We start from the raw sequence: 14,504 nt of genomic DNA, 5'->3' as shown, positions 1-14,504 counted from the left end.
CCCCCATTGTGCCTGCGATACCAGGGGGTACCCCACCCATGAGCCCCACCCATGACTCCCCCTCCCCCTCTCCCTTGAGCTTCTATCAGGACTAATAGCAGCCTCTTTATATCTGCGAGCTCAGACAATACTTGCTTGCATTTACATCCATGACCAGTGGTGCCTCCTTAGTAGTTGGGACAGCCATGTGCGGAATGCATGGGCCAGGGAATATAGGGGCACTTGGGAGGGTAAGTCTAGATAAGGGGGTTCACCCAGGGCACATATCAAACACATTCTTGTTCCAAGCAATACGAATAGGAGGAAGCCTGTCTTCTGGCACATCTGAAACCTCAAGTTCTATCCATTCCATAAATTCTAGGGGTCTGTTTGTCTCTACAGGCAAGGCCAAGTTCTTAGTTTCTCGGTTCAGACCATAGAGGTCAGGGTCTCATAGTCAGTACAATTGCTCCTTGGGCTTTTCTTGGTGCACATCGTATTCTCCCCCACCCCCAGTGACCGAGGTAAAGGTTGACTAGGAATGGGGGCTGGGCCTATGCTTCCCAGCACTAGTGCAGGCCCTTGGCTCTGGTTCATGACTAATCAAGTCAGGTGTGGTTTGAGGGGTGTCTGCATAGATCTCATAGGCCGGGGTTCTTGAAGGAGATCCTTTACTGCTCACCCCGCCATTAAGAGAACAGTTGTGGCAGGCCCAGTAGGTTAGCTGGTTGTTTAGCAGTGGGAGTGTCTACTGGGATGTCTCTAGCTAGGCCCCCCCATACTATGGGTAACCACTACGCTATTGCTGCTGTTGTGGTGTTTTTCTCTTGGGTTGCTGTCTGGGACCGACATGCATCCTGGTTGGTCCCAAGGAACTGCTTGATTTCCTTTATCAGAAAATATGCCTCCCCGTTAATTTAGTGAGACTGTGGGATTTTTCCTTAGAGGCAGTGACAAAGTCAGTGTCGGCGCCATGTGGGCTGGGGGGGGCACATTGCTATTTTCCACCGCATGGTCGGAATCTTACGTCTAGACTCTGCACAGCCTTGCATGGTTGGGGCTGAAGAATATACAAGATGTAGGAATGTGAGGAGGTGGGCCAGGCTTGGCTAAGATTCGGTTAATCTGGCTTGGGGGCCCGCAAACAGCAATTTATTGAACAGTCACAGGACTCTGGCCTTCCTCGTACACTCTACCAGCCCTGCTCGGCCATTGTCCTCTCACCTTGTGTGCGCTTCCTATGATGTTATTGTACTGCTGTTCTGTGCCTCTCAAGGGCTCCAGGAATATGATATGAGCACCTCAGTAGTTACGGCGCCTTCCATCCTGCTGGCGCAGAACACCCCAGCGGGAGCGCAACACCCTGCATCCAGTGCAGTTGCATCAGGGAAGGCAGCGCTCGCCGCAGATCATTGGTGAAGGGTGAAGGGTGTAGGGGACGGCTGGAGGGGAGATACTGTGTTGAATTCTAGGGCTACTTAGTAGGCTGTTGCAGGTCGCAGATAAGAGGGTTATTTGGGGAGAAGGCTAATTGTGTTTCTGAGCCTGGCTCCTTATATTTTATAACTCATTCACTGTAGCCCTGGTCCCTACTAGTTCTGGCTTGACTCACGCTCCAAGCCCATCTGACGCCTACACTCAGAGTTAATTGGCCAGTTGGGAAGTGCTTTGGTATTTTCCCTAGTTGGCGTCACACTAATTTTGCACTGCACTGTGTGAGAACCCAGAAGGTGTCTCACCCACTAGGCCCCGGGGATGTGTCATCCAAGTGGCCAGGATCCAGTTCCTGGGTTCCTGGGTGGACCAGTGTAGGAGGATCACCTGGGTGAGGTGTCTTCGGGGAGTGGGAGTGGGAGACCGGATGGTGAAACACGGTATCCCGTTCCCTGTAACACCTTTACCCCATTCTATCAGGTAAGATATTTAGGAACTCAAACCCCCTTTTACAACATGAACACTTTCTCACGGATAGCCTGCTATGAGAGAAAACGGACTAACACCCGAGCCATATACCTGACATGTCCCAATGCAATTGTTAGGCAAGGTCACGCAACTACTGACTATAACACACACCTGACTTCCATTACACGGTTACATGTCATTTCATTGCGGGATGTATTTTCGCAGGGTTTTTTCCCGCGATTTCTTTTTTGAAAAGAAACAATCGATTTTTTTTTTTTTTGGGTGTGGGGGGGCGGTTCCCCCTCTCACTCCCCCCACCCCCCATTTTCTAAAAGATGTGATGGGGTTTTTCCAGAAAAAAAATTAGCAGTAAAAAACCCTGCGAAAAAACATCCTGCGACAAAAGTACATCGTACCCATTACACTTCCCCACATGGTTAAAAGGCGGAGCAGGAGAGCTCACTCTGAGCGAGGCAAAGCACACGAGGAAACAGCGGTTCCAAGATGGCAGTTTAAGAAGAAGAGAAAGACTGCGAACCAGAAGGGGATTGCAAGGAGGGAAGTTCCCTTGACCTTTTCAACAAGGAACTGCTACTTTCATGAAGCCTCGAGAATAGAAAAGGTAAGACCAGAAAACCCAGCTGAGTAATCCTGTATTGTGTGTTTGAGGCACCCGGGGCTCTCCTGCGTCGATAATCAAGGCGAGGAGAATCGCCAGCTCCCGTGGTACTGTCCTTGGCTCCAACAACAAAGCAGCATCAGTGAAATCAACACAGCTGGTGAGTTGGGGAGACCGACACAGAACCGGTCTGTGTTGAAGCCAAGGTTGCAAGCGGAAACATTGTGTGGGGAGTGCTGAAACGAACATTATTTGAAAACGCATGTGATAACCAACGCAAGTGAAGTTGAACGACAGATGAGTGATTGAACTTTGAAACCAAGATACAATGCCTTTGACAGAGTCGTCCGGTACCGCGTGTGTGCCCAATCAAAGGTCCCTGTAAGGTATCCAGCTGAGAGTTAACAAAAGGGAAAGAGTGGTAAAGGATTGTGAATCGAAGTGGTCCTGCGACGGGTTAGGAAAATCCTGTGCACAGTCGAAAGTCTTCGATGTTGATAAAGAAAGTTTATGGCGAAGTAGATTAAGTTGGTCCAAGCCCAGCAGAGGGAGATCAATTGAAAGCTTTGGGTTAAAGCAAATGTGTGTTATTGGTCAGAGCCCGGAGGAGGGAGACTGACTGAAGATTGGATTCAAAGTGGATCTGAGCCCGACGGCGGGTGATGTGAGGTGAACAGTAAATCACCAGAGAAACTGGATACGTGAACATCCTGAGAACAATGAGATTGCAGTAAAGTGGATCTGAGCCCGGTGGAGGGGGATCCAAAATTGTGTATATGTGAAATACTGAGACGAGAGGAACTTTATTGTTTGTTTGTTGCATCAGGCCTTTTGAAGGACGAGATTTTGAATGGCGAAGAGACTTGGGTACAGAAGGCCCTGATGCTGATGTTTTGAACCGCATCCTTGTGCTAGAGAAGCCCGAGACTGTGCTATGCTTGAGTGTGCTGCCTTGTCTCAATGCTTTAAACGTAGGGAAGGTGAGCCAATGGCTCAGATATCCTGACATATGATTTCTTGAACACCTTTTTTCTTTTGCATAACATTGTTTCCGACACTATTTGTATTTAGAGGTGAGGATTGGCAATAGGTTTATTAGTATCGCCCTTTTTAGGTTGACAAGACACCACTAGGACTGCATTATTATTATTTGAAACTTGCTCCCATCTTTAGATTTAGGTTTAGATAGGCGTTTTTCAAACCCAACTGAAGTTCAATAAACACCCTTGAACTGTGGTCACTTGTGCCTGTCTTACTGTTGATACCATGTCTTCCTTATAATTGTATTCTGTGCACGCCACAAGCCTTTTCAAATGGGCAGCACGCAACAGCGCAAGTGCTCAGTGAGTACTGTTTGGTGGTTGACTTTGTTGGTTATCTTTGGACATTGTAGTTAAAACTACTAAAGTATTACGGTAAGATTCTTTGTGAATGAGTGCCAATAAGCGGCCTACTCGTGTTGCCCTGACAAGAAAAAGAACGATATTGTCAGTCAAATGCTATCCCGTACGCGCAAATATAAACTGCGCAGCATTTAGCTTGACAAGGAGCCAAATGCAGTCAAGCCATCTAAAAGAAAAAATAGTAAGGCAACTAAAGTTGACAACGCAAATACAATTTAGATGGGCTCACTACCAGAGTCAGAGAACCGACAGAACTTAAAAAATAAAGATGGTAAAATAACATATTTTTTTCAAACTAATGATAAAACAAGTAATAGTGTGTATGACCCACTTGCTTTATTGACTTCTTTTACTTGCTCCCCCTGTGCATCCTGTGCTCCGGAATCTTCGATACTGTCGACAATAGATAATAACAACTCGCTGTTGAATTTGTGTTATTCCATCCAGCGTGAGTCTCTTGGCGCTCGGGAGATGATCGCACTGGCTAACAGCAGAGTGGAGTATAATAATATCATAGGAGCTAATCTGCTCAAATCGCCAGATTTGGTGAAAATAGCAGAGGATGCTTATGACTCACCAGAGGAGATGGATTTGTTTAATGTACCAACAACATTGCAGTCGGAATTGGCTGTGTACTAACATAGCTAAAGAACAAGAAGAACTAATGAAAGTTATTAGCCATATGGTTGATATTATTGCAAAATTCTGATATTCCTGTTTATGTTCCCACCATCAGGTTGATACTGTGCTCGTAATATCCAAAGTGAGGGTGGTGGTGGTTTTCCTGGGGGTATTCCTGGCAACTCACATTGGTGCTTTCTCGATAAAGGGTGGCCTGTTGCAGAATACCACATGGACACTAAGAGTTGCCGGCACCATGCACAATGCTACTATCCTGCAAGATGCCAGAAATCACACTGTATCATGTGAGAAGAGCACTAAGTATGCAACATACCTGCAAGGAACAGACAGGGTGTTGACCTGGCACATTGTAGGACATCTGCTGTCTTTAACACATATTCCAGCGGTTTATGAGATTCTGGGACCTGATGTGTTTGTAAATGGTACCAACAACATGTTTGACATTTCATGTCTATTTTGCCCAAAGGACTGTAGACATTGTGATAGAAAAGCCTTCATTATGTATAACACTTCTAGATGTATCCGATATGACTGCACCGCTCATGACTGCTCATGACTGCTCATGATCGACACCGAGACACCACAGGCATAGTCTGTGAGGATCGGTGAGCAACATTTTACCATTGCAAGGCTTCGGCGTTGAAAGTCTTGCATTTTTGCAGTACTCCAGAAAGACATAGCTTTTCTGGGGTGAGTGGTGTTCTGATCATTGAGTGCTGAGCATGTGGAAAAAAGGAACTGAGAGCATGAGCCCAGTGCCGGCTATTTGTCCGGATCTGAGGCTGAGGACTGTCGAGGGAGTCTCGACACCAATTCCACACACCGCCCGTTGGTGGGAAAAAAGTTTCCGAATTGTCTTACTGCCGCAAAAAATATCTCAGATGAGGAATCTGTAGGAGGACGGAATTCACTAGAATATTTGTTTACTATATTAAAGGGAATCGCCTGTGCTTCCCTTCTGTACTGTAAAAATATAATTTATTTTTGTTAATACAATTTTAAAATGTTTATCTCCACATACTAGGATCTGGTACAAATAGGTGGACTCTGCTGAAAGTCTGCCAGAAGGCATTTACCTGTGGCACTATTCCAATGGAACATCGCTGGTAATATTCCTCTAAAACATTAAATTGATGGACGGAATTCCCAGGCGTATATTTAAAAGCAACCGGAATTATAACTGACGACAAAAGTATGCGACTGAAGTTACTGCATAAGATGAGAAAGCTGTGGGATGAAGGTATTCATTAGAACTAGAGTACACTCGAAAGTTTTTAAAAAACATAACAGGTGGAAAAAACACTTTAAATAGGAATAGGTAGTACAGCAGGTTTGTTACCTTGTGTTCACCCCAGCCGACATAGTGTGATTGGATGTTGTGGCACCTTTATGGCCCTGATCACTTCTACTCATCTGAGGTGCAGTCATAGGTCTGTAAAACAGCAATCAAAAAAGGACATTTCAACTGGTAAAATGTCATGTGGTATTTGTATAACTGACAACATAATGGCCTCGGAAAGCTTTAGGTTATCTGGAAGTCACACAGACTGCAGTCTGATTGCAAACAGTAGACAGTACAATGCATTACATGGGAGGACATTGCAAAATATGTTTGTTATCACATGAAAAGTAAACTTTTCTTAGCAAAGATGACTACTAATTTTGCGTTATTATCCATTAAAATTAAGAAGATGTTGTAAATTGGTAATAAAGCATAGGCTAACACAAAACCCTTGCCAAACTGGAGGCTCCTGTGTTCAAGCATATTGTGCAAAGCAGATGTGCCAGAAGATACATATGACACAACTGTCTATTGTGTGAGATTTGATAAGAAGAAATAATAAATCAAAGCCATACAATGATGCACTATGACTTTTTTTACAGGTTGTACTTTAATGCAAAAAAAGCTACACAAACTGATTCAGGCATCCCGTACAACTGTAGTATTACTATGTTTCAATGCACAAAGTTCACCATTATAATAATTAGAAATGCAGTTGGCAGTTCAGTTCTATGTATATATGTGTCGTGTTTATCAGGGTTGGTTGAACTATCCCCTCCTTCCTCCTCACCTGAATCGACTGTGGACTTTTCTTGTAGTTCCGGCCTTCTTCCAGGACGTCTTTGGGTCTGCGCTTTATCAGTCTTCCTTGCTTCCTTCTTTTGCCGTAAGTAGGGGCGAGCTCCCTGGGATGCCACACAGTCGGGTAACTAGAGAACACGAACAGCGGGGACTCCCGGGAGCCGGCACCTGAACAGGGAAAAAGCCCAAAAGGGCAGAAAAAACCCTGCAGCAAGTGTTCCGATGAAAGAGTCAGTGGCAATGAGAAGTCCAGGCAAACGATACTTCAGCGTAGAACAGAACCATAGAAGGGATCGGAGAACAGCTGTGATAAGGGCACCAGAAGTAGCCCGAGTGGCTCACAAATAGCTCCAGGAGGAATGGAACTTCTAGCACTCCGGCTTATATGAATGTAGAAGCATGGGCGAGGAAGACAAGCCGAAGGGCAGAGAGGAAAGGGAAAGAGAGGGGGAGAGAGACCAGTACGAGCTGTACCGAAGCGAACAGCCCGAGAGAGCACAAAAAGGAGGACGAGACACGGGAAGCAACACAGGAGAGAAACACACGTAGGAGGGATACACCAAGCGTTACCTTCGAGGCGTGGAAACACAGTGAAGGTGCAACGCGAGGAACGCCACAGTGAGCCGGCCGTAAGTAACGGCGGCGGCCATCTTGGAAAAACACTAGAGTGGTGCTCTCAGACGGCCGTCAGACGTGGTGGAACAACTTAATGGCGTCTCCATAGAGAAAAGAAACGCCGCCCGACAGAAGTCATGACAGTATGCCCCCTTCTACATGGGGGGCCCCCAGGCTTGCCTGGATACAGTCTGTGAAACTTTCTAATGAGTCGAGGGGCGTGAATGTGTCTCACAGGCTCCCATGTCCGTTCTTCGATGGGAAAACCCTTCCAATGAACCAAATATTGTAGACTACCGTGATGGTAACGGGAATCCACCAGATGTGAAAACTCATGTTCAGCTGGACCAGACTGCACATCAGCAGAATGCCTCTTGGATCGTCTCTTGTATGGATCCGGAAGGTATGGCTTCAAAAGGGAGGTATGGAACACGGGATGCACCTGTTTAAGGGAGGGGGGTAGCTGAAGGCGGAATGCAACAGGGTTTACCTTCTTCCTGATTTGGAAAGGTCCGATATATCTTGGTGCAAATTTCCCTATGTGCGTCCAGCGAGGTAGAAATTTAGTGGCTAACCAAACCTTATCACCTTCCGACCAAGAAGGTGCAGCCTTCCTCTTCTTGTCAGCCCATAATTTATACACACGACGGCTAGCGTCCAAGGTTTCACTGGCTAGCGCATGGGTGTCTTTGAGTTCTTGCAGGAGGTGGTCAAGAGTGGGTGACTTTGAGGGTTGGATGTCTGCCAACGGCAGATGTTTCGGATGGTAACCAAATGTGCAAAAAAAAGGGGACATATTAGTGGCTGAATGTTTGGTATTGTTATAGGTGAACTCGGCCATAGGGAGAAAGACGTTCCAGTCCTCTTGTTTTCTGCTACAGAAACATCGAAGATATTGTTCCAGCGTGTGATTGAGCCTTTCCGTCTGACCGTTGCTTTGTGGATGGAACCCAGATGAAAGGGCTTGTTGAATCCCCAGTTATTTACAGAGGGCACCCCAAAACTGGGAAGTGAATTGGGGACCTCGATCAGACACCACGGTCTCGGGAAGGCCATGAAGCCGCACTATTTCTTTCAGAAAGGTTTTGGCTGTTTCAGGGGCTGTAGGTAATCCTTTCAAGGGAGTGAAGTGAGCCAATTTGCTTAGAGAATCCACAGTCACCATGATGACAGTGTTCCCTTCAGAATTAGGCAGGTCCACAATGAAGTCTGTAGAAACGTGGGTCCATGGTTGTTTGGGAGCAGGTTCCTATTGTAGAAGACCTAGGGGTTTGGTTGAATGATACTTATTGGAAGCACAGATGGCACAGGTAGATACATAAGAATGTACGTCTTGGTTCCAACCTGGCCACCCAAATAGCCTGGACACCAAATCCTTTGTGGCTCGAATGCCCTTATGACCAGCCATGGGTGAATCATGACACCATGAAAGGGCCAGCCTTTGGTGTTTCTTGTTGGGCAGGTACAAGGCTTGACCCTTGAAAAGGATTCCTTCTCTTTCTTCCAATTTGGAGGCTGCTTCTGTCTTAATCGGTGCACGGTGCTGTTCGCACTGGACTTCGCGTAAAAAAGTATTTGCCACAGTCCGTACCTCTTTGCCCGCTACAATAATTCAAGGCTAGAATCTGCTTCATAGTCCGACCGCAGATTGCGTGACAGGGCATCAGCTAAGATATTCTGTTTGCCTGGTAGATAGGTAATCACAAAGTCAAACTGAGAGAAAAAATATGCCCAACGGGCATGTCTAGCATTGCGACATTCCATCTGTTGGAGTATACGAAGGTTACTGTGGTCGGTACGCACTGTAAACTTATGCATGGCTCCCTGAAGAAGATGACGCCATTCTTCACAGGCATGTTTGATAGCCATTAATTCCCTCTCGATGACAGAATAATTTCTTTCACTGGGTGACAGAGTCTTTGAATAATACGCCACAGGATGTTCAAGACCGTCCTTGCCCTTTTGCAAGAGAGCAGCTCCTATGGCTCCACCTGAGGCATCCGTCTCTACAATGAAGGGAAAAAGTTGATCCGGTTGTACCAATACGGGAGCCGAGGTGAATGCTTCCTTTAAGGTTTGGAAAGCTAAATCCGCTTCTTGTGTCCAAGTGAAGATAATACCCTTCTTCAAGAGTGATGTAATCGGAAGAACCATATTTGAGAAGCCTGAAATAAATTGGCGATAGAAGTTGGCCAGACCGAGGAAACGTTGTACTTCCTTAACGTTTCTTGGAGCGGACCAATGGGTGATTGCTTGTATCTTACAGGGATCCATACGAATGCCCTCATGGGAGAGGATAAACCCCAAATAAGACACCGAACAGGCCTCGAAGACACATTTTTCAGGCTTTACCAGTAGCTTGTTTTCCCGTAGACGTTTCAACACTTGTCGGACCTGTCTTCTATGTTCAGGAAGAGAGGAAGAGTAAATGAGGATATCATCTAAGTATACCACTACTGAAGAGAATAGGAGGTCGGCAAATAATCTATCCATAAAGCGCTGGAATATGGCAGGGGCGTTTACCAAACCGAAAGGCATAACTCGATATTCGAAATGCCCTAGTGGGGTTCGAAATGCCGTCTTCCATTCATCACCCTGTCTTATACGGAGCAGGTGGTACGCACCCCTGAGATCCAATTTTGTAAAGACAGACGCACCTTGGACCGCTTCTATTATCTCTTTGATTAGTGGCATAGGGTAACGGTCTTTAACAGTAAGGCGATTTAGGCCCCGGTAGTCGATACAAGGACGGAGTTCCGATGACCCCTTCTTCGGGATGAAAAATAGAGATGCTCCAGCAGGTGATTTGGACTCCTGGATGAGCCCATTCTGTAGATTGCAGTCCAGGTATTCCTTAAGAGCCTTCCGCTCGGGTAAAGATAGGGGAAACATCCTTCCAAAAGGAACAGGCGCATCTGGTAGGATCTCAATCGTGCAGTCTTCTCTTCTGTGAGGAGGAAGGGAGTGGGGTTGGTTGTCCATGAAGACCTCAGCATACACCTGATAGTGTTCCGGTACTTGATGGAGAGAAGCTGTCAGCACGGATGCACTCTTCTGCAGGGAGTCTAGGGGGTATTTATTGTTTAAACATTCATTAAGACAAAGATGCGACTGAAACTGGATAGTATTGTTAGACCAATCGATCTTTGGGTTATGTTTACGCAGCCACGGGATCCCGAGGATCACCGGGAAATGCGCTGCCTTAATGAGGTCGAATGCCATTTCCTCCTGATGTTGAAACAATTGGACCCGAAGTGGCAGAGTCTCTTGAGTAACAGGTCCTGAGGACAAAGGCTGGCCATCCACCCCTTCCACTGGAATGGGTAGATTCTTTGGAACGATGGGCACACATTTCTCTTGAGCCCAGGATACATCGATGAAATTTCCTGCTGCCCCACAATCCAACATGGCTAAGGCTTCCCAGAAGGTAGAGGAGTCCCGTGACAGTATAACCTGAAATACCATAAGACGATTGTCTTCACGGGGAAGAGGAGTCAAAGTGTTGGCACAGGGATTCATCCCAACACCCCCGGACCTATCCCTGTTTAGGTTTGGGGTGAATCGTTTCCCTGGCGGCGTGGAGGAACCTCAGGGCAATTACGGAGCAGATGTTTGCCAGAACCGCAATACATGCAGAGGCCTAGCTCCCTTCTTCTCTTCTTTTCTTCGGCTGTTAAAGGTCCTCGGGTGGTGCCTATTTGCATCGGTTCTTCCCCGATGGATGAGGTTGGATGTTCCCTAGAAGGGTTTGGGGAGAAATTTGAGGGAGAAGATCGTGGATGTTTCCTTTCTTGTCTTCTTTCTCTCAATCTATACTCAATCTGGAGAGCGAGGGATACTAGTTCCTGAAATGTCTGAGGTCGTGCAATACGTGCCAGTTCATCCTTTATCTCTTCATGCAAGCCGCGACGAAACAAAGTCTGTTGAGCAGAATCAGGCCATCCGGCATTCGTGCCAAGCTGCATGAAGGAGGTAACATAAGTATGTACGTCATGCGTACCCTGTCTGATATCGAGGATTGCTTCATAAGAGGCATACTGTACCTCGGGTCGGTCAAAGCGAGACTTTAGGAGTTGCACAAACAGATCGTAATTAGCAGTAGCTGGGTCAGCCTGTAACACCAACGGTGAAGCCCATGCCAAGGCACTTCCCGTTAAATTAGACACTAGGAAACCCACCTTGGCCCTGGTAGTCTCATAAGTACGAGGGCGGAAGGTGAAATATAACTGACAGGCGTCCAGAAATGCCTTCAATGTTTTTGGATCTCCGTCGAATTTCCCGCAAGGTAAAGGAAGGGGAGGTAAATCTCCACGGGCATCCTCACGAGCTGCTACCTGTTGTCGCAAAGACTGATTTTCGGACCGGAGGGATTGCACTTCTACGGTAAGTCCCTGTATGGCTGCCACCAATTCTTGGTACTGCTCGAGAGATGCCATGGGGGTCCTTCGGCGTTGCACTCTGTCGTGTTTATCAGGGTTGGTTGAACTATCCCCTCCTTCCTCCTCACCTGAATCGACTGTGGACTTTTCTTGTAGTTCCGGCCTTCTTCCAGGACGTCTTTGGGTCTGCGCTTTATCAGTCTTCCTTGCTTCCCTCTTTTGCCGTAAGTAGGGGCGAGCTCCCTGGGATGCCACACTGTCGGGTAACTAGAGAACACGAACAGCGGGGACTCCCGGGAGCCGGCACCTGAACAGGGAAAAAGCCCAAAAGGGCAGAAAAAACCCTGCAGCAAGTGTTCCGATGAAAGAGTCAGTGGCAATGAGAAGTCCAGGCGAACGATACTTCAGCGTAGAACAGAACCATAGAAGGGATCGGAGAACAGCTGTGATAAGGGCACCAGAAGTAGCCCAAGTGGCTCACAAATAGCTCCAGGAGGAATGGAACTTCTAGCACTCCGGCTTATATGAATGTAGAAGCATGGGCGAGGAAGACAAGCCGAAGGGCAGAGAGGAAAGGGAAAGAGAGGGGGAGAGAGACCAGTACGAGCTGTACCGAAGCGAACAGCCCGAGAGAGCACAAAAAGGAGGACGAGACACGGGAAGCAACACAGGAGAGAAACACACGTAGGAGGGATACACCAAGCGTTACCTTCGAGGCGTGGAAACACAGTGAAGGTGCAACGCGAGGAACGCCACAGTGAGCCGGCCGTAAGTAACGCCGGCGGCCATCTTGGAAAAACACTAGAGCGGTGCTCTCAGACGGCCGTCAGACGTGGTGGAACAACTTAATGGCGTCTCCATAGAGAAAAGAAACGCCGCCCGACTGAAGTCATGACAATATGTCCCCATTTTAATAATTGGAACTGGGGGTGGCAGTTCAGTTCTATACCTTTGTTGCATCATTGGAAGCCTGTGTCCCACTTCAAGATGTATTCACCCCAATACATGAAGTTGAGTCATGCCTTATATCGATCTTGGATGATATTGGATGGATCAGCATTGTCAGTGGACTTATTTTTTTCTGGGTTACCCAGCTGCACTTGATACATTCTACCGTTATTTTCTGTCACAATTGTGCATCAGGGACATCATTTGGGGGTTGCCAGGGGTCGCAGTTGCGACCCCTGAGATCTCACTTGCTACCCCTGTGGTCCCCCTTTCTACCCCTAAAACAAAACTACAAATAAATATTTATATATTTTTTTTTTAAATGTAAGCTCCTGGGCTGTGGCCAGCGCCATGTGGCTCTTTATTTTTGGAGTGGCTGACTTTCTTGTTCAGGCCTCTTAAAAACAGTGGTTTCCACAAGTGTAACACTTTCAGCAGTGACCCTAAATTAGAAAGAATAGGAATAACAAATAATTTGTCTGTCTGGAATTGTAATCAATAATTGCTAGACTCATTAAAGGTTTATTTCAGGCACACTTTAGGGGGTGAGTCACTGATTGAGTCTGTTCTTAAATACCTCAACTCAGCCCTTCATCCTTCTGAGGTCGATAAATTAGTATCAACACAGGCTGGGTAATATTGTATGTATAATTGTTCTATATAAAGCACTTAAGCGAAAGTGCTATATATTAACATATTATTATCATTTGGCCTTGGACGTCTGCTTACATTCACAGTAATTTGTTAATATGAGCCTATACACCCTGATATTAATGATACATGTGGTGATCCATTCTTGTATGAAATGTATATAACAGTATAGTGATATCACAACCATATTTTTCGTAGTGTACTTAGGAACAATATATTAAGCCACTTCCTGTTTTGTCAAGGGGTGAAAGGTCATGTTCCATCACTTACTGTGATGTCACTTCGGGGTGGGGGTCAAATAACATTACTTCCTGTGATGTCATAAGAGGTCAAGGCTGTGTGATGTCACTTTAGCTACCCCTGGCATTTCGGTGAAATGCCAGCCCTGTTGTGCATGCTAAAAGGGTACAAGCTCCAGGCTTGAGTCATCTGTCAAAAGTCAATAGTCTTGAATTCACTATTGACCAGCATCCCTCACTGGCCCCACAGATTACAAGTTCCTATTTCTTTCAATCAAACAAACACTTTAAATAAGATGGTTCCACTTCTCACAAAATGATGCACATATTGCACACTTCCTTGCTCTTACCTATGGCAACACCATATATATTTCTCCATCATCTAATGTAGAACATTTAGCAAATCCACAAAGTGTGTACTGTGGTAAATCAAAATCAGGAGACGGACAAGATGGCATTTTGGTTAATGTAGTTGTTTTATTTTGCAAAACAAGGAGGTGATAGCTGGAAGGTTTAGAATTAATCTTAAACCTCTGGCAATTGCTCTGGGCAATCCTCCAGACCATTGTTCTTCGCCTGCCAAGCTCTTACAAAAAGAGGAAAGACCATATGCAAATTAGGCTTAATCCCACTGCAAAAGGGGCAGTCCAGCCCGAACTGCCAGGTCACAAAGCTTCTGCACGAGACCACAAGCATCCCCAGACATGTTTCGTCCTCATTGGGCGCCATCAGTGAGGAGTGGCTTGGAGTCTCATTTTAGGCCAAGGGTCCAAAACAAAACCAAAACAAATTAAAAGTGCAACAAAACAAAGATATGGCTACTTTTTGAGCCCAGGGAAGCGGGCTCACAGTCCAACGCACAGTTGTGTTAGTCCCAACATAACCCCACCTAACAAAAAAGACAGAAAGGGAGTCACAAACGATCCCTGGGAGACAATTGTGGACTATTTCTACAATAAACCTGCAGATAATGAAGATGAGGGCTCAGTAATTGGCCTGGGAGATGAAGCTGTAACAATAAGAAGATAATATTGGTAATCTACC

General features: G+C 46.3%; 1 protein-coding gene across 21 annotated transcripts in view; it reads right to left on the bottom strand.

The window, feature by feature from the left end:
• Positions 1-14,504, bottom strand: part of UNC80 (unc-80 homolog, NALCN channel complex subunit) — a 3,486,058-nt gene that overhangs the window by 850,806 nt on the left and 2,620,748 nt on the right. For all 21 annotated transcript variants that reach the window (XM_069615884.1, XM_069615886.1, XM_069615890.1 and 18 more), the window contains one exon: positions 5,885-5,977. In XM_069615884.1, the coding sequence (XP_069471985.1) occupies positions 5,885-5,977 (93 nt within the window). The remainder of the gene's footprint in view (positions 1-5,884; positions 5,978-14,504) is intronic.

Source organism: Ambystoma mexicanum, chromosome 9 (assembly GCF_040938575.1).
Source record: "Ambystoma mexicanum isolate Mex_15411 chromosome 9, UKY_AmexF1_1, whole genome shotgun sequence".
Taxonomy (NCBI): Eukaryota; Metazoa; Chordata; class Amphibia; order Caudata; family Ambystomatidae; genus Ambystoma; species Ambystoma mexicanum.
Note: the sequence above shows the minus strand (reverse complement) of the source record. Positions and strands in the feature narration are given on the sequence as shown.